The 19,591-nt window shown below is 37.8% G+C and overlaps 1 protein-coding gene across 5 annotated transcripts in view; it reads left to right on the top strand.

The window, feature by feature from the left end:
• Positions 1-7,659: 7,659 nt before the first annotated feature.
• LOC114288725 (transposon Ty3-I Gag-Pol polyprotein) overlaps positions 7,660-19,591 on the top strand; it is a 31,154-nt gene continuing 19,222 nt past the window's right edge. For 2 of the 5 annotated variants that reach the window (XR_003638378.2, XR_014360753.1), the window contains exons 1-2: positions 7,676-8,017; positions 10,723-10,830. Coding sequence is in view for 2 of the 5 variants with exons in the window: in XM_082914016.1 (XP_082770142.1) it covers positions 14,149-15,093 (945 nt within the window). In the remaining 3 variants the exon portion in view is untranslated. Of the gene's footprint in view, positions 8,018-10,703; positions 19,393-19,591 lie in introns of those variants that run through there. The other 3 variants (XM_082914016.1, XM_082914015.1, XR_003638379.2) reach the window with 3 other exon arrangements.

Here is a 19,591-nt window from a genome sequence, read left to right on the forward strand (position 1 = left end):
AGTCACGAATTATTTTTTCTTAACACAGACTGTCATCACTAAATTAAATTAAATTAATGTTGATACACGATCCGTTTTACTATATATAATTCGTCTAATAATTTTAATACATAACAATGAAAATCATTATATAACATGATTTGAATAAAGTATTTATTGCACAAAAAGATCTGAATGTTATACAATAGTATCCGAATCAAATCAAAACTAAAAATATTAAATACAACTTATCTCAATTACTTGATCAAGGTTTCATCTATATCCTAAGATAAGAAATTAGTTCCTAACACCCATATAAAAATCAGACTCTAATATTTACAAACTAAATACTCTCACCCTTGGCCGACACCCTCTCCTTGCTTGGAGCTCTCCCTTTAAGCTCTCCTCCTCTTGCTTGAGCTCGTTGCCTGCAAAAGAAAAATTATTCGGACCCCCCCTCCCCTCCCCCCTCCCCCCTTCATCCCCACACACGCGTGGGAGATTGGTGATTGAAGGAGAAAAAACAAAATAAAAAAATTGACGAATCATAGGCCAGTGGGATTCGTGGGAGTGACCTCCTTGTGGTTGTGAGGGTCTGAATCACTTCCGCTTGCAAAAATCCTCAACAAGAACCTGCAAGGAGAAAAAGCAAATTATTAAATAAATAAAATAAAATAAAAAATAGAGAGGAAAGATGGCAGACACCCACCTTCATCCCTCAACATCTCCACCAAATTTATTTATTTAATTAATTTTTTTTATTTTTTTATTTTTTAAATGTTCATTGCAAACTTGATGTTGAGGGTGAGAAAGTCAGGACTAGTTGCCAGCCGGGCGCCTCTCTTTTTCTTTTTCTTTTTTATTTTATATTTTATAATAAATATAATATAATATATAAAATATATTATTTATATTAATTTATGTACAAATATTTAAAATATATATAAACACATAAAATTATACAAAATTATAAAATAATATAAATTAATAAATTAATAAAATATATTTTAACGGATCAAATGTGTAACATTTACGCTCTAATCACGCCCTCAACTTACATTTTGTTAGTTCTCTAGCAAAACAAACTAAAAACATTTATTTTTTTTATGAAATTTTGATTTTTTTTTTTTTCAAAACACAACCGAAAATAAAAATAAAAATAAACGCATAAAAGACACAGAAATACAAACCAAACTATTTCCCCCAACTTAATTGGCATTCCTCAATGACACATACTACAAAGGACGGACCAGAAAAGAAAGCACAACAAACAAAAAAAAAAAATATATATATATATATATATCACCGAGATTCAGCAAAAAGAAGCCCCCAACTTGCATGATGCTATACCTACAACTAGGGGTGAGCAGCGGATATACCGATCCGCCAAAACCGACCAAACCGAACCGATCCGCCGCATTTTGGACGGATGCGTGATGATGAGCGGACGGTTGCGGATTGATTTTCTCCAATCCGCCAATTTGGCGGACGGATGGCGGATTTGAGATTTTTTGGCCGCAACCGAACCGCCAAACCGCCAAATCGCGAGCACCTGTAATAATTTATAAGACTTTGTATTTTCAATTTGTTTAAATATTATGTTTGTGTTTTCAATTGAAAAAGAGTTTAAATATTTTGTTGAAAAAAAGTTTTCAACTTGAATATATTTTTGAATTGAAAAAAATAAACATATTATTCATCTATATTTTTTAGTTTTTAAATCTAACTCTAAAAATAAAAAATAAAAAATATGATATATGCTGGTTGGTTTTTGTTTTCAAAAACATATGTAGATGTAACAATATAGAGACATTCAATCTCTACTACTGCTTTGTTTATGGTTTTGGTGGTTTGAATTGTTATTATATTTTAAGAATCACAGATTGTAATACTTTATAGGGATGAATCATGCTGTAATTGTAATATGTGGATGAAGCATACAGTGATCGTGATATTCTAAAGTTTCAAACTTTCTTTCTTTGGATAAGGCATACAGTGATTGTAATACTTTTTTAAGTCATTGACTGTAATACTTTTTTTTTTCTTTTTTTTTTTAAGGAAATGCACAAGTTGAATTATGTTGAAAATTTATAAAATTTTAAACCGCCAAACCGATTCGCATCCATCCGCCAAACCGCCAATCCGCTCAATCCACATCCGCCGGATTGGCGGACGGATGCGGATTGATTTTCTTCAATCCGCCAATCTGGCGGACGGATGGCGGATTGGAGGTTTCGTGGCCGCAACCGACCCGCGCCCACCCCTACCTACAACAGTGTTAGATAATAAAGACAAATATATATATTTTTTGTATTTTTTTTAACAACTAAAACCTACAAATTAGTATAAATATACAACAACGACCAAAAAAAAAAAAAACCGGTAAACTAAATTGTAATAAAATAATAAAGGGTTTAGGACCTTTCAAAAAAAAATAAATGTACAAAATAAAAGAAAGTGCAATAAAGTAAACATTAATAGTCAAAAATTTATAGTCAGTAAACTTTATTTGTCCTCAAAATTATATATCCGATAGAGATAATTAATCCACAAGTGTAAGTAAAGATAAATAGTCTGCAAGTTATAGACTAGTATAAGTATTTCTTTTCTGTGTCATGGTATCAAAATTAATTTTCTTTTTTCAAGTTTATATTTCCCAGATAGAAAGAAGGGCAAAATACCAATAAATTCCAAAATTTAATTTGTTAAATCATTTGGTCCTGCCTTTTATTTTGTAAACTAATAAGTCCTATTTGAACGTTAAAAACTCACTATAGGCCGTTTTTAAATTTCTCTCATTTCCGAACATTAGCAACATTAACTACATTAGCAACATCAACTATATCAATAACATCATCAACATCATCAAAACATCAACTACATCAGCAACATTAACTACACCAACAACATCAACAACATCATCAAACATCAAATACATCATCAAACATCATCAAAATATCATCAACATCAACAAACATCAACTACATCATCAAACATCACTAACATCATAAAAACATCATCAACATTAACAAACATCAACTACATCATCAAACATCATCAACATCACCAACATTGTGAACATCATCAACATCAACTTCAACTACATCGCGTATAAACAGTTACAGAACGATCACCAACATTGGTGTATTAGCTAATTATTAATACTTACTCTCAATGTCGAGATCATCGCGTTACGATCTTCCCATAGGCTGATCTACAATCGGAACGATCGATTCGATTTTGATTTCGCACTGTGCTCATTATTCCGTAACATTTAACATCATCGATATCAACTGAGAGCCTCCACACCGACATCAACTGAGAGCTTCCAACATTGATCATACATCATCAACATCACCAACATTGAACATCATGTGCCGAGTGAAAGTCACGGTGTTGACGTGGTCCTTGTCGCCGGAGATCGGGAGCCAGGACTCGACGGCGCAGAGGGTTTTGTAGTAGCTTTGAAGGAGGTCGCAGCAGGACGTGAGGGAGTCGACGGTGGCGCATTCGAGATCGGATCGCAGTTGCTTTAGGGTTTGGAGATCGTCTTCGAGGTTTTGGGCTTCGCGTTCTGAGTAATTGAAAACTATGTAGTTTTGAAGAGGACGGTAGAGATCGACGGTGACTGTCTTCTTCTCGAAGACGACTAGCATGATGTTTGCGGCCGAAGATGATGATGGCGGAACCGCCATTGTTGGTGATCGGATATATATACAAATTGCAGAGAAGAGAAGAGAAAGAAAAGGGAAGAAACAGTAGAGATTGATTATATATATACATTAACTACATCAGCAACATCAACTATATCAATAACATCATCAACATCATCAACATTATCAAACATCAACTACATCAGGACTAAATGGTTTAAGAAAAAACACTTAGGACTAATTAGAGTAACATTTATTAAAATGAGATTTATGAGTAATTTTTCCTAAAAAAAACCTAAACTCAATATTTTTTTTATTTTATAAATACATTTTTAAATTAAATAATTCTATTTTTGGTTGCCAACGACGGCCCAAAAATTGTTGTCGTTTACACATTAAAATGTCCTATTTAAAATCAAGTAAAAATAACTATTCCGTAGAATACCGTTTATGACCGTCTGTCAACCCACAAAGACTAATGATGAGAAATATTTTAATTCAAAAATTTAAGATGTAGCTGTTTGTGAATTTTGGAGTGAAAATTAAACTAAATAATTGAGCAATTAATTAAATAAAATGAAATAAATATCTTAATATTTAAAATCCACCACTAACATCATAATTGAGAGTAATTGTACTTAATCTTTAGAAAATTATTGATTTGAATATTGTGATATAAGTTGATCAAAAATACATCGTTAAAATGATTTTTGTATATTAAAACCCAAAAATTATGAATTATTTTCGCTTAGTACGGTCCGTCACCACTAAACTAAACTAAACTACTATTGATGCATGACACGTCTTATTAGGTATGACTTGTCTAACCATTTTAATACACATCAATGAAAATCATTATATAACATAATTTAAATAAAGTATTTATTATACAAAAAGATCTGAGAATAATACAATTGTATTCAAATCAAATCAAAACTAAAAATATTAAATACAACTTATCTCAATTAAAACTTCATTTCTATCCTAAGATAAGAAATTAATTCGTAACACTCATATAAAAATGGGAAATTTATTGGAAAGTCATATTTTGGGAATATCTGTACCATTTGGTCTCACGTCTTAAATGATTGATGACGAGTCCTTATTAGGTGTAGTGTGTGACCCGTAAGTCATTTTTCAAACGTGAATGGGTATTGGTTAGACAGATATACTCTCACTAGTTAATTGAGGAATTTTTTTTTTTTTTTTGGAATGTGTGACAGATATAGTGTGATATTCTAATGTGATATGTATTAATGTGACACTCCAACGATGGAACATTCCAAAAAATTAAAAATTCTTTAGTATACTTTTTCCAAATATGGTAACGTGACAAGTATGATGTGATATTCCAAAATTTTTATTCATCCTTAGTGTACTTTTTCCAAATGTGACAATGTGGTAGGTATGATGTGGCACTCCAAAACAAAAAAGAAAACTTCTTAGTATATTTTTTTCAAATATGACAACGTGATGGATATGTTGACACTCTAAAAAAAATTAAAAACTCCTTAGTATATTTTTCTTAAACGTGACATGTGACACTCCCAACATGGCGGACCTAATTTGATTGAATTGCTGTGTGTTTTCATGTCACACGCCAAAAAATAATAGTAAAAAATTCACGTTACACACTGCGCTTGTTAAAAACAATGAAACTTTAAAAAACTACTAATGCACTTTTCGAACAACGTGACACATAAACACCTCACTAACTTCTCCATACATAACCATGCCACTTATCCTCCAACTATTTTAATAATGACAAAACAGTCAACGAATAATTTAAAAATCACTTAATCATCAAAAAAATATTTAAGATCTTATAAATTACAGATCTACAAAATGAAATTTAGCGATCAATTCTTCTCGAAAAATCACTCTAATATTTACCAAGTAAATACTTTCACTCTTGGCCGAAGCCCTCCCCCGGGCTAGAGCTCCCCGTTCTTGCTTACGCTCGTTGGCTACAAAAATTCTCTGCAAAAACATGCAAAAAGAAAAAGCAAATTATTAAATAAATAAGATAAAAAAAAATATGGCAGACATCTAGTGGCGGAGTTAAAAAAAAAAAAAAATTAAAAGAGACGCTTAGAGTGTGTTTGGTAACGTTTACGTTTTTAGTTTATATTTACAAAAATTTTATAAATTGATTTTTGTTTATTTTTAAAAAAACATAAACTACTAACGCGTTTGGTAATTGACAAAATGTTTAAAAAATTTTAAAAATATAAAAAAGAGTGAGAAATGGCAAGTGGTGGCAAGTAGCGGTGGAAGACGGTGGTGGAAGGTGATGACGGTGGGTGGTGGCGGGTGGGTGGGTGGGTGGGTGGTGGTGGTAGGTGGCTGGCGGATGGCGGGTGGGTGGTGGGTGGTGGTGGTGGTGGTGGTGGCAAGTGGGTGGCAGGTGGCTGGTGGTGATGGGTGGCAAGTGGTTGGTGGTGGATAGTGGATGGTGGTGGCAGGTGGCTGGTGAGTGGTGGTGGCAAGTAGGTGGCGGTTGGTGGTGGCAGGCGGTGGATGGTAGTGGCTGGCGGGCGGTGGTGGTGGTGAGTGGATGGCAAATGGGCGGTGGTGGTGGCAGGTGAGTGGTGGTGGGGGTGGGTGGTGGGTGGTGGTGGCAGAAGATGGTGGTAGAAAATGGTAGCGGGTGGTGGCTAGCGTTGAGTGGTAAAAAAATAAAAAACTCAAAACGGAAACACATTTTTTGTGTTTTCATTTTTTTGCCAAATTTATAAACTGAGACCACTGATTTATAAATCAAAAATTTTATCAAACAAGTTTTTATTTGAGTTTTTAAAATTTTTGTAAATATAAACAGAAAACTGAAAACGTAAGTGTTACCAAACGGCACCTTATTAATTATATTTATATATTTTTTTCATAACTAACAATAAAAAAAAAAAAAAATTTTGAGTTAATATTAAGTATAAAAAATTAAATACATTGTTGCAAAAGTATTTCACATAAAATTTTACAATTAACTTCAATTAAAATTAAAAAGAAAGTATTGTGTTTAACTACTGTATCATGGACAATGTAAAAAAAAGTTATAAATTTAAGTGGTAAAATAAATTTTATAATTGTAAGATAAATCAATTTTTTACAAAATTTGAGTAAAAATTTCATATAATAGAGATATCATGTCATTATTGACATATGATATCACCAACCAATAGTAAAACAACATATTAAGGGTGAACTCCACATACAAATATAACTAATACTTTAATAATTTTTACATATATATAGTGAGATTAATTATATTTTCATATCAATAATGATAGATATTACTTTTATATTGAGATTTTTTTATAAAAATTTCATACATAAAAATATTATTCGTTGTAGTCACTTCATTTTTAATAAAACAATCACTATTGTTTTCATAAATTTAAAGCACCCTTAATATTTTATTCTAAATATTTATTTATATTTAAAATTTTATTTATCACTACAACAAAATATACTTTTGGCGACTAAAATTGGCGACTAAAAAAATTTAGTCACCAAAAGTTGTGGAATTGGCGACTAAAAATTTTTTTAGTCGGCAAAAGTACAATATTTAGTTACTAATTTTTTTTAGTCGGGATATATTCATTATTGAAGACTAAAAAAATTTAGTCGCTAAAAATACCAGAATTGGCGACAAATTTTTTTTTTGTCGCCAAATAGTTAGTTTTAGCTACTAAAACCATTTAGTCACCAAATGTAAAAATAAAAAATTATTTTTTATCTTTGGCGACCAAAAATATATTTTCAGCGATTAAAATTATTTTCTATCGCCAAATAGTTAGTTTTGGCCACTAAAATCATTTAGTCGCCAAATGTAAAAATAAAAAATTATTTTTTACCTTTTGCAACTAAGAGTTTAATTGCCAAAAATATATTTTCAGCGATTAAAATTATTTTAATTGTCAAAAAATTAAAATATTTGGAGAGAAGTATTTCAAATTTCGGAGGAATTTATAAAATTAATTAACATTTGCCGACAAAAAAAAAACCAATTTGGTTGCCAAAGGTGTGAATATTTTAGACAAAGCAGATTGTTCTCTCTCACACAAATGCTCTTTCACGACCAAACATCACCCACATCTGTTCACCGCAGACCTCCGTCGTTCTCTCTCTCTCCCTCTAACCCAAACAAACCAAACAAAAATGGAGAAATCAGAAGGAGAAGAGTAAACACGTGAGTAGACTAGGCGTATCATGAGGAGGGTTCAACAATCACAACATGCAAAGAAGTTGGTGTAATTTGACGACGACGAAGAAGAAGAAGAAGAGCACGATCGAAAGAACAATGGGATTGATTGGAGTGACAACGGTGGTGGACTCTATCAAATCTATTCAGTTCCAGCAGGCATTCTCTCAGGCCGTCACTCTCGGTCCCTTCTCTAATACCCCTTTGTCGATTTATACACATTCATTGATCTTTCTATTTATTTGGGATTTCAATTTACACATAAACTAGTGTTTCCTCTGTTTCTAATATTGAAAATCTGATGTTTTCTATGTCGCCCCCTAGATGTTTGCTTCAATGTTTCATAGAATTTTGAAATCTGTTAGTTCCATATTTTTGGGTTCGATCAATCATTTGCTGTTTCTTTGATAAACTCTAGTACTGTGTGTGCTGATGTGGGTTCTAGAAAAGTGAAAATTAAGATCAATTCAACAATATACGGTTTTGGTCTTGGTGTGAAGTCTTCAAACTTAGGTTTGCTTGGGTAAGTGACAAATTTCGAAAGAAGAATGCCTAAAACAAAGGGAAAAAAGGAAAAAGAAAAAGAAGAAAAGCTAAATAAAATGTTGGGTTCATGATACAAACTAGAAAGCATTGTGATACACAAATATTAAGATTCCAGCTGCTACTGCATGTTGTTGGTTATGCTGCTGTAAGTACTAGACTACTAGTGAGCATGGTTGGCCTTTTTGGGTCCTATAGTAAGATGGGTCTTCAAATTTGTTCATAATTGATTATATTGATTTATAGTGAAAATAGCAATTTAGCTCAATTTGGCAGTAGCTGTGAACAAACGACTGTATGGAAATTCATCAACTGGACTTGAATAATCAAAAAAAAAATCATTCAAAACCTATTTATTTTCTGTAAGTTTCTGCACGTTGATTGCTTTCCTTGTTCACAACAATGATTCTTGTACTGTTTTTTTTACATTTTTTCACCTTGACCCTGTTTCTAGTCGAATTTGTGGTTTTTGTCTCGTGGGTTTGATTGGTTGGTTTCCTTTTGGTCCATTTTACTGTTCTATTCGGGTCAATGAATCAATGTGCATTAGTGTTCTGTACCTTATTTTTTGTTTTGAGGAAAAATTTAGTACCAAACCCTTTGATTCCTTTGATTTGTTAGTTGAGGAACCGAAGTGACCACAATGATATGGTTTGGTTTTGTCATTTAGTTTCATATGCAAATGAATAGATGATGTATATCTAAATTTGATGCTGTGATTCGTATCTCTCTCTCTCTTTTTTTTTTTAACAAAAACTTAGGGATGTATGGCCAATTTGTAGATGGCACTTGAACAACCTGCTGTAAATTCTGATTGAGTTTAAAGGAAAATCGTTTTTGTATATTACATTGATTCCATGACTATTCTATTCTATATATACAATGTATGAGATAAGGATAGATACAAGTAATGATAAGAATGATAAATGATAAGATGAGAAGAATGGAGTCATGGATGCATGTATATCTGATATGTGATGGATCAAAGAGATTTGAGTGTGGGATTTATGGTGATTGATATTAAAGATTCCTTTCCCATTACTATTAGATTCCCATTTGGCTTAACCACAAACTAGTTTGTAATATTCCACTTAATTAACCTCTCAATTATTATGAATGTACTTGTACTTCTTGTGGCTAATGTTATATAATTTTGGCTTCTATGACTTATCTACATAATTTTGACAAACACATTATTTTTATTATATAAAGCATTATATTACCTTCTAATTATGTCTGAGCAAACATTCATACTAAAAAAGTCTTTTTTAAAAAAATACATTTTTTCTTAATTATTTATTTCCATTAAACACATTCCAACATTGAATACAAAACAATTATCATACACTAATAATAAAAATAATAAAAATAATGATAATATAATTATAATAATTAATGTTTTTTTGCTGTATGAAACTTGTCCCTTTGTTTTGACATTATGAAGGTTCCTTGACCTTAAGCAATGTACTAATTGGAACATCCCAATTCTATTACAAATATATAAATAATAAAAAAAAATTAAAATATATATAGGGTCCCATATAAGGAGATTCCTATAATCACCATCAATGCCTCACAATGCACTCACGAGGTGATCTCATGGAGTAGTGTATGAGCTATTTTTGTGAAGTCAACTATTGACACATAATATATGTTTTTTTCATTGGTTCTTTATTGCTTTTTTACTTTGTTAATTATTTGTCGCTTTTATAGTTTTTTTTTCTCCATTTCTTTATTACCAAGGACAACATTTCAGTGTATATAAAAGTTTATCATTTGGTTTAAAGGTTTGCCATTTAAATATGTACATCTTGCGAGTTGGCTTAGTTTGAATGAGGTGTGGATTAGGCCAGGATTTAAGTACAGGTGTAGAACAAGTTAGTTTTGCCTGCTGTACTGGACACTTGCCTAATTCATATATTTGATTGAAGAGATGAATAAAATCCTAGTTTGATAAGAATTTTCATGATACTCTTTGGGTTTTGTAATGTAACTAGTTGCTCTAAAAGCTTAACCTATTAGGAAATAAGCCCAACACGTTTTTAAGCTCTCACACCCTCCCTTTATTGGTGACCCCCTATCCAACATGAAGATACAAATTAACACAAGCTAAACTGACACACTGACAAACATATTATAAGGTACAAACAAATACAATGATATTTGAACGTGTGACGTCTAGAACTAAAGCTCTAGTAACATGTTAAGCAACCAGTTGCCTCAAAAGTTTAATCTGTTAGGGCATGGACTCAACATATATATCAAGCTCTTACATATTTGTATTTGTCATTGAACTTGTAATAATTTGAGACTATTTTGTATTTCAGTTTCTTGATCTTTGTATAGGACCATGAATGGAGGCAAGATGTAACTACAGCTGGTTCAGGATGCATTGCTACTTTATCAGTTGAGAGATATCTTACCGGCAACAATCTCCTTGTTGAATTTCACCAAGTATTCTCAATTCTGATTGTGTTCTATTTGATATGTTATTCCCTTTTGGATATATTACCTGATAATGTGTTGTGTTATCTAATAGCAGACTAATTTGTAGCTCATTAATTGGACTAATATCATACAAACCACTTTGATATTACACCTATTATCTTCCATCCTAGACAAACTGGACATGAGCACTGCTTAATCCGTGAAACTGGTGAAGTTCCTATGCCTACAACTGCTGGCCATTCCAATGCAACCTGCGGGGATATATTTTCTGAGTACCAGCACGTGACCAAGGTGACGCCGACGTGTCAGCCGAGGTGACACGTGTCGTGACGCCAATGTGATCTCGGCTAGGCCGAGGTTATCTCCGAAGATATCGAAATCTGAGATAAGCGGATAAAGGACAAGAGTCCTAGAATGACGAAGGACCTCAGCCTAGATAAGGATAAAGCTCTTAGGGAGTTTATCTTTATCCATTAAATTAAGAGTCTAAGATAAGCACTGAGCTAAAGTCCATTAAAACTAGGCTTCTATTGGGACTAAGATTGGGTTAACTATAAAAGAGGGGCACCCCCATGGGTCTAAGGTACGCGATTTATATTTTGAACAGTGATTTTAGCACTTGATCTATCTTTGAGAGATAACTGACTTGATCATCGGAGTGCCCCCGGGTGGACGAACCACCGCCAGAATCTCTTCTTTGTGTTGCAGGTTACACATGTGCCATCTATTCTGCCAGTACTCTCCAGCTGAATACTGAGTTGGCAGTGTGGTCAGAAATTCACTCACACAATTTGGCGCCGTCTGTGGGAAAGAAAGGAGAATAGATGGCCAACGACGGACAGAAAGAGAAGATTGGGAATAACACTCCTACTGGGAGTGGGAGACCTGTCGACCTTGACGTCGAAGAGAACAATTGCAACGAAGAGACTCGTGACCAGAATCACGGAGGAAAGGACATCGGCCAGGAAGGCGACGTACCAAAGAAGACGGACCAAAGCGGGTACTATAACGAAGATAACCTCCAGGTATGGAAAGATAGATGCCTACGGAGGGATGAAAAGATGAAGGGGATGGCGAATAAATTGGCAGACCTGTAATCGGTCGTTAATTTCATGATGCAAAATAATGTCATGCAGCCACCATTCCTGATGCATGACACGCCGATTCCAGCGGCCAATGCCCAGAAGGGAGGGTAGAAAACAATCCCTGTAGCCCCACAGCATGCCAGGAGCGAAAAACACTCTCACCGGCCGACAAGGGAGGTCGAGCGAGGAGAGTCAAGAAGGGAAGAATCTCGAAGGACATATCGCACCAAGGAGGCAGACCCCAGAGAACATCGGCATGTTCAAAGACAGGAGTTGTGCTTCGACGCAACTAATGGAGAAAGGTCGAAAATGGCTCACAACGAAGCTAAGAGCAGTGTACCTAAAAGATTGAAATCAGGAGATAGCCGAGCTCTTGGGCGGACCAAGGAGGACTTGAGAGATTAGCTCAAGAGGAAGCAACAAAATGCTGAGGTAACTTCCCCTGTTAAGCTGAGAACACCATTCTCGGTGGAGTTGGACAAATTTGAGGCACCAAAAAGATTCAGTATGCCGAGGTTCCAGATATACGATGGGAAGTCGGACCCCAACTTTCACATCAGATTATACCTGAACTCGATGGCACTATACACTGGGAACGAGCCGTTGCTCTGCAAGGTGTTCCCCTCATCCTTCGGGGAGATTGCATCGAATTGGTTTTACAAATTGCCGAAGGGAAGTGTGAAGACCTGGGAAGGCTTGGCCGAGATGTTCGTGGCCAGGTTCGTGACAAACAAACTGCAGCCATTAAGAGTGGACGCCTTGATGGCTTTGAGAATCAGTGAGGATGAAGGCCTTAGGGCCTACGCAAAAAAGTATTATGAGGTGTTCAACCGAATACTCGAATGCAACCAAGAGATGGCGGTCGTGTCTTTCAAAAACGGCCTAAAAGATGACTGTGCACTACGAAAGTCATTGGCAAAGACATTGCCAAAAAGCATGAGGAGCTCATGGCCAGAATTGAGAAATACGCCAGAGCCGAGGAAGACACGCCAGGGATTAAGGCGACAAAGCAAGAGAAAGTAAACGGCTCGCCGAAGCGAGGGCAAGGTAACAACGGGTCCAATAAACAAGAGATAGGGCTGAGAACTGCACAGGCAATTACAATCGTATTCCAAATCCCAATTCACAAAGTCCTGGATAAAATCCGAACCCAACCCTACTTCAGAGCACCAACCAAGGTACAAGGAGAGTTTATGAGAAGAAGCCTTGGAACGCATTGTGCTTATCATAATGAAGATGGGCATCTGACTCAGGGTTGCAGAGTCCTGAAGTCACACCTAGAAGACCTGGTAAGGCAAGGCCATTTGAGGGACCTTGTAGATGAGGCCAGGACAAGGGAAGAGCAAACAAGACTTCCTCAAGCACCAGCAGCTCCACCACCCCCAGCACAGCAGCCGCAGGCAGGCGGACCTTGGGTAGTTAATGTAATTCACTCGAAGGTCAACGAAAACAAAATACGAGGGGAGACCCAGAAGGTAAAGCACTTGCAGCATGTGTACCAGGTCCGGTAGAAAAGACCTCGGGCCGAAGAGTGCCAGGGACTACTGAAGTCGACCTGGAGATGGTACAATATCCACACAACGATGCCTTGGTAGTATCCCTCCAGGTTGGGGAGTGCCAAGTGAAGCGCATCTTAATTGACCAAGGCAGCTCTTGTGACATCATGTATGTCAGATGTTACAAGGAACTGGGCCTTCACCTAGACGACATGGAGCAATCCAATGGCCTAATGGTTGGGTTCAATGGAACGCCGACGTGGCCACTGGGCACAACAAGCTTGGAAGTGCAAGTTAGCACCAAGAAAATAAAGATAGAGTTCACCGTAATCGACACACCCTCCCCTTACAATGTTATCTTGGGAAGGCCATGGTTGCATGCAATGGGGGCTGTTTCCTCAACATTGCATCAGCTACTGTGGTTTCCAACAGAGTATGGGATAGAAGAGGTCAGAGGGGATCAGCTGCAGGCAAAGAACTGCTCCATGGTAGCAATGAAATTCACCTGCAGCATACGAGAACCGGAAGGGGCGGAGATCGAAGACGAGGACGTGGAAGTCCTAGAGGACGTCGGCAAGGAGCCCGCCGAGAAGAGTGAAGAAGCCCTAAAGAAAATCCTCGTCCAACTGGGGGATGAAGAACGCTACTTCCTTCTCGGCTCGGGCTTAGCCGAAGAAGAGAAAAAAGAACTAGAGGCGTTCTTGAGAGCAAACATTGAAGTGTTTGCCTAGACGGCTTACGAGATGCCTGGCATTGACCTTGAGGTCACTTGCCATAAACTGAACGTAGACAAGTCGGCCAAACCTATAATCCAACGGGCAAGAATACCGACGTTGATGCATGTCGAGGTAGTGGAAGAGGAAGTAGACAAACTTCTGGAAGCCAGAGCCATTCGAGAGTTAAATTTCCCGACACGGCTATCGAACACAGTGGTGGTGAAAAAAAAGAATAGTAAATGGAGGGTCTGCGTAGACTTTACTTGCTTAAACAAAGCCTGTCCCAAAGACAGTTTTCCTTTACCCAAGATTGACCAATTGATAGATGCCATTTCAGGACATGGAAGGATGAGCTTCCTGGATGCCTACAGGGGGTACCATCAGATAGCTATGTATCCATCAGATGAGGAGAAGACTGCGTTTGTCACCCCAAAAGGGCTGTATTGCTACAAAGTGATGCCTTTTGGGTCGAAAAATGCCGGAGCAACCTACCAGAGATTGGTAACCAAGATGTTCAAACATCTAATTGGCAGAACAGTGGAAGTTTACATCGATGACATGGTCGTGAAGACTAAAGAGCCTAAGGGTCATCTGGCCGACCTAAAAGAAGTCTTTGATATTCTTAAAACATATCGGCTCCGACTTAATGCATCGAAGTGCGCATTTGGAGTGGGATCTGGTAAGTTCTTGGGATACTTGGTGACCAGAAGAGGCATTGAGGCCAGCCCAGATCAGATCAAGGCCATTCTAGAACTGGAAAGCCCAACATCGGCGAAGCAAGTACAAATGTTGATTGGAAGAGCTGCAGCCCTAAATAGGTTCATAAGCAGAAGTTCTGACAAATGCAAACCCTTCTTCAGCTTAGTGAAGAAAGCCACAGACTTCTTATGGACAGAAGAATTCGAAGTCACCCTGGCCGACTTGAAAAAGTATTTGACCACGGCTTCAGTTCTCTCAAATCCAGAACTTTGAGAGGAGCTGTTCCTGTACTTAGCAGTTTCGGAACATGCAGTAAGCACAGTGATAATCCGAGAAGAAAAATGGAAACAAAGGGCTGTTTACTATGTAAGCAAAACCCTGACTGATGCTGAAACCAGGTATTTACCCCTGGAGAAGTTAACGCTGGCCTTAGTAATGGCTTCAAAGAAGCTAAACCATTACTTTCAAGCCCACAAAATTGTGGTGCTGACTGAACATCCTTTGAAGTCCCTGTTACAGCAGGAAAATCTAGCAGGCAGAATAGCCAGGTGAGAAGTAGCCTTGGGCCAGTATGACCTGGAATACAGACCCAGAACAGCAATCAAAGGTCAAGTCTTGGCTGACTTTGTGGCCGAGTTCACTCTAGGAGCCATCGTACCTCGGGCTCCGTTGAGCTGAGGTGTACGTGTAGACACCCCATTTTTGACCGACCTTAAGACTCAGACGTCATCGATTGACCGCTCGATGATTGCGCATGTTGTGCTCATTTCGAGGTTTTGGAGTTCTTAGCCGAGAGCCTCACCTCCGTACCTCAGGACCCTTTGTGCTTTGATTCGGTCTGCGGACTAAGTCTTGTTTTCTCTTCCCGGAGGGAGGGAGAGGTCTTGTAGACCATCTCTCAGTGGTCGTAGACTACTTTTTTGTGGTCGTAGGCCACTATTCCCGTTTGAAGACTAGTATCCGATTTTTGGAGCCGTCGGCCGTGCGCCTCGGTTCGGGACCGCTTAACATTCTCCGTTTGGAACGTTCTTTGGAACACACCTTGTTTCCTCTATCTAGAGGGACACTGTGGTCCGGGAGATCACTTTTGTGGTCGTACGCCATTTTTTGTACTCAACAGAGTTTTCGAGGCCCCCGGCTGTGCGCTTTGCCTCCCGAACTCTCGTTTTGTATCCGTGTTGGTTCATTTTTGGCATGAACCTTGTTTTCCTTGTTTGGAAGGTGGTACAAGAGTGGGAGACCACCTTTTCTCCTTGGAGACCACTTTTCCCCTCCAGCCGATTTTCTTGTCGGGAAACTAGTTTTCTTGATCTTTGGGCCACATTTTCTGGTTTCCCACCCCACCATTGGCTTGTTTTCAATGTGGAGACCACCATTTGCCCTGGCCGACCACTTTTTATCTGGGAAACCACTTGCCCTGGTCGGCCGACCAGGGAAAGTGGTCGGCCGACCACCTTTTTTGGTCGGCTGGTTTCCTCCTGTTTTGTCAGATTGTGTGGATGCCAGCTGTGCCAGCTGGAAGGCACAGGCTGTATCCTCCATACACGTGTATGGAGGATTTGCACCCAAGTTTTTAGCTTCTTGAGGAAGCTTTAGCTTCAAACCTCTATAAGAGAGGCCCTCCATCTCCTTTGCACAGGTTCAGATTTTGGCTAAGGCAAAAATATATATCTCTCTCTATATCTCTACATTTTGGGTTCAAAAGTGTTTTGTTCTTGACTTATTGCACCACACCTCAGAGCCACACACCCCAACCATTGATCTGAGGTTCTTGGAGGGTATTTTCAGAGGTTGAAGAATTGGTTTTTGGTCCCAAAACTTGCTGATTTTGCTGAGCTTCATGGGTAACTCCTTTTCCCTCTTTTTTAAGCTCTATTTTGATCATTCTCTTAGCCATACTTGCATGCATATTTAGGCTTTGTTGTCAACTGAAAAAAGCTTCATATTTAAGTGTTTTTCATGTTTGTTTAAGGCACTTTTGGTGTTGATGGTCATCTACCCTCTTGCATGCTCTATTTAGTCTTGTTTTGTGCCATGCCATGAGACCTTGGTGTTAATTTTTGCTTGGCCTTTTAGCCACTGAAATCCAGTGGATTTTTAGTGGTTGGCATGTGGTTTTGAGAGCCTAAATCAGAAAGGGGAGACCCTCTCTCTTTTGGCCTTGTTTGTTTGCATTTTTGGCCTTTCAAAGGAGCACATACTTTCACACTTCCAAGGCTTGGTTCAGGCCCTTTTTGGTGAATTTTGGGACCTGCTTAGACTCTGTCTATGGCTGGTTTGGTCACCTTGTGTTTGCCTCTTGCATGTGTAGAATAATCCCTTTCATGGCTTATCAAAGTAGCACCTCATTCTTGCATGTATTGGTCATGTTTCAGTGGATTTTTGGCCATCATTTGGCATGCCATGATTCTATTTTTGGCTGGTTTGGTAGCCTCACATATGCTTCATATACTTGTAGTGTAAATCATGTTAACTAGCTTGAAATGCATGATGTTTTGGCCCTCTATTCTAGCATCTTTTGGCCTTGATCCAAATTGATTTTGTTCATATTTTGGGCTGCCTTAGCTCTGTTTTGAGGCCTCTTGATCGAATGATACTTGCCATGCATGCTTGTGGTGTAATACCCTTGACTAGCTTTGAGTTTCAAAGTCCCTTGCATGCTTAACTTGAGGTCTTTTCATGTTTTAGCATCATTGAGCATGATATTTTAGAGCATATAGAGCTATCATACTTCCATGTTTTCCACTCTTTAAGTGCCCTTGAGAGTTGTGCTTTTGTACCCTATTTGTGAGCCATTGCATGAGTTTCATTTTTGTGTCTTTCAAGCCATCATTCTAACTCATTTTGCTACTATTTTAGGCCTGCATAGGGTCTATTTGGAGTTGCTTTGGCCATTTGAGCATTGCCTTGCATGCCTATAGTGTAATGCACTTCACTAATCTTCGATGCTTGAGCCATTCAACATGCATTATATGAGTTATTTGCATGATTCGAAGTCATTTTGTATGCCCTTTCAGAGCTGAAACATGTGTCATTGTACTCCATATTTCATCATTTCAATGCATTTGGAAAATTGTGTTTTGTGCCTTAAGCTCAGTCCATTGCATTGTGCATGTTTGTATGTGCTTTGAGGCCTTGTTTTCATCATCTATGGCCACTGATTTGGGTGTGGCTGAGGCCCGTCCATTTTGGTTTAAGTCCATTTTGCATTGAGTATGCCATTGTAGTTCATAGCATTGAGTATGCCATGTTGTCACATGATTGATCATTGCATTATGCATGCCTTGTTCATTTTATTGTGTATGGTAGTTTCTGTGTGCATTGTGTATGCTAAGTGTCATTTGCATTGTGCATGCCATGTAGCTCATAGCATTGTGTATACTAGTTGCATGTTTGCATGTTATCCCTTGCATGTTTGCATCACTTAGTTGCATTGCATTAGGATTGCATGCTAGAGTTGCATTCGTGCATGCCATGTTTGTTGCATTGTGTTTGGGATAGGAGTTAGCTCAAACACGGAAAATGAGGGACGTCTCGTACTCAAAGTGACAAAACGTGCCTCGATCCCCGGTCGCCGATACTCTTGACTACCCATAACGAAGTTGTTGGCTTTATGTGCTTGTGTGTGCATTCATTTCACATTGAGTCGTGCAATTCGACTCCTCAGCCATTATGCATCAAAATGCATGATTGGTGGCCCGAGGATCGAGGACTTCATTCCCTTGAGCTTATGCAATGATGAGGAGAGTGGTCGTGCACATATGTGTTGCAAATACTTTTCTGTGCATCTCTCTTTCCCTTTATTGCAAAAAACCAGAAACCAGGAGAGGAAACTGGTCGGCCGACCAAATTTACTGGCAGGCCGATCACTTTTTTGGGTTCTACCACAAAAGGTGGTCGGCAGGTGGTCTTCCATGCCCATAAGCTAGTCGGCAGCCTTCCCGCATATTCCCAGGATGGAGTTTCATCGCTCTAGAGCTTTGTGCAAGTTTCTGAGATCAATTGCAAACAAAGGCGAGTTGGGGCATCGCGAAGGATTTCCGAACGAGGCAACTCGAGCATGCATGCATCCTTTCTCATCCAAAGCAGAGCTGAGGCAGCCTATTTCATTTGGTTTATATGCTTATTTAAATTGCTTACTTAGTTAATTGGTTGATTAATTAGAATTGTGTAATAATTAGTTGTAGCTTGTTATTCATTTCGTGTGTAATAACTAGTTTAATTAGATTAGCTTAGGTTAGCTAGTTAGTTTTGTATTATTTATTCGGACCCTCCGTCGAGAGGGCGAATTTTGTAATGAGTGTGCGTGTGTGTAATATATGTCTTTCAACCCCACGTCTTTCTCCGTTTTATTTACCAGTTTACGATGGTTAGTTTTAGGGCATGTTTCAATTAGCATCCTTATGCTTTGCATGTTCGAATTCATTCATCTGTGTTGCATGCACCGGGCTCGGCGCATCATACTAACTGCATTGTATTTTAATTCCGAGTTGAATACATGTTATCTGTAGCATCTCATACGCCATCTTAGAATAGCCGAGCCTATCTTAGTTGCATTTCACATGTGTTGCATTAGCCATCTTAACATGAACTAGGATCATGCATTGATTACTAATTAGTTTCTGTTTTGGCTTGGAGTACTTGGTGAGTGTTTATACTTTAGCATCCTTGCATGTGTGTGAGTGACTGCCATGATAGCATGCTTGCCATGAGGCTAACTGCTTATGTGATATACCTACCTGAATGCTTGTGGGTGAAGGTTGGATTATTT

The sequence above is a fragment of the Camellia sinensis genome, chromosome 2 (assembly GCF_055761805.1).
Source record: "Camellia sinensis isolate YWXY chromosome 2, ASM5576180v1, whole genome shotgun sequence".
NCBI lineage: Eukaryota > Viridiplantae > Streptophyta > Magnoliopsida > Ericales > Theaceae > Camellia > Camellia sinensis.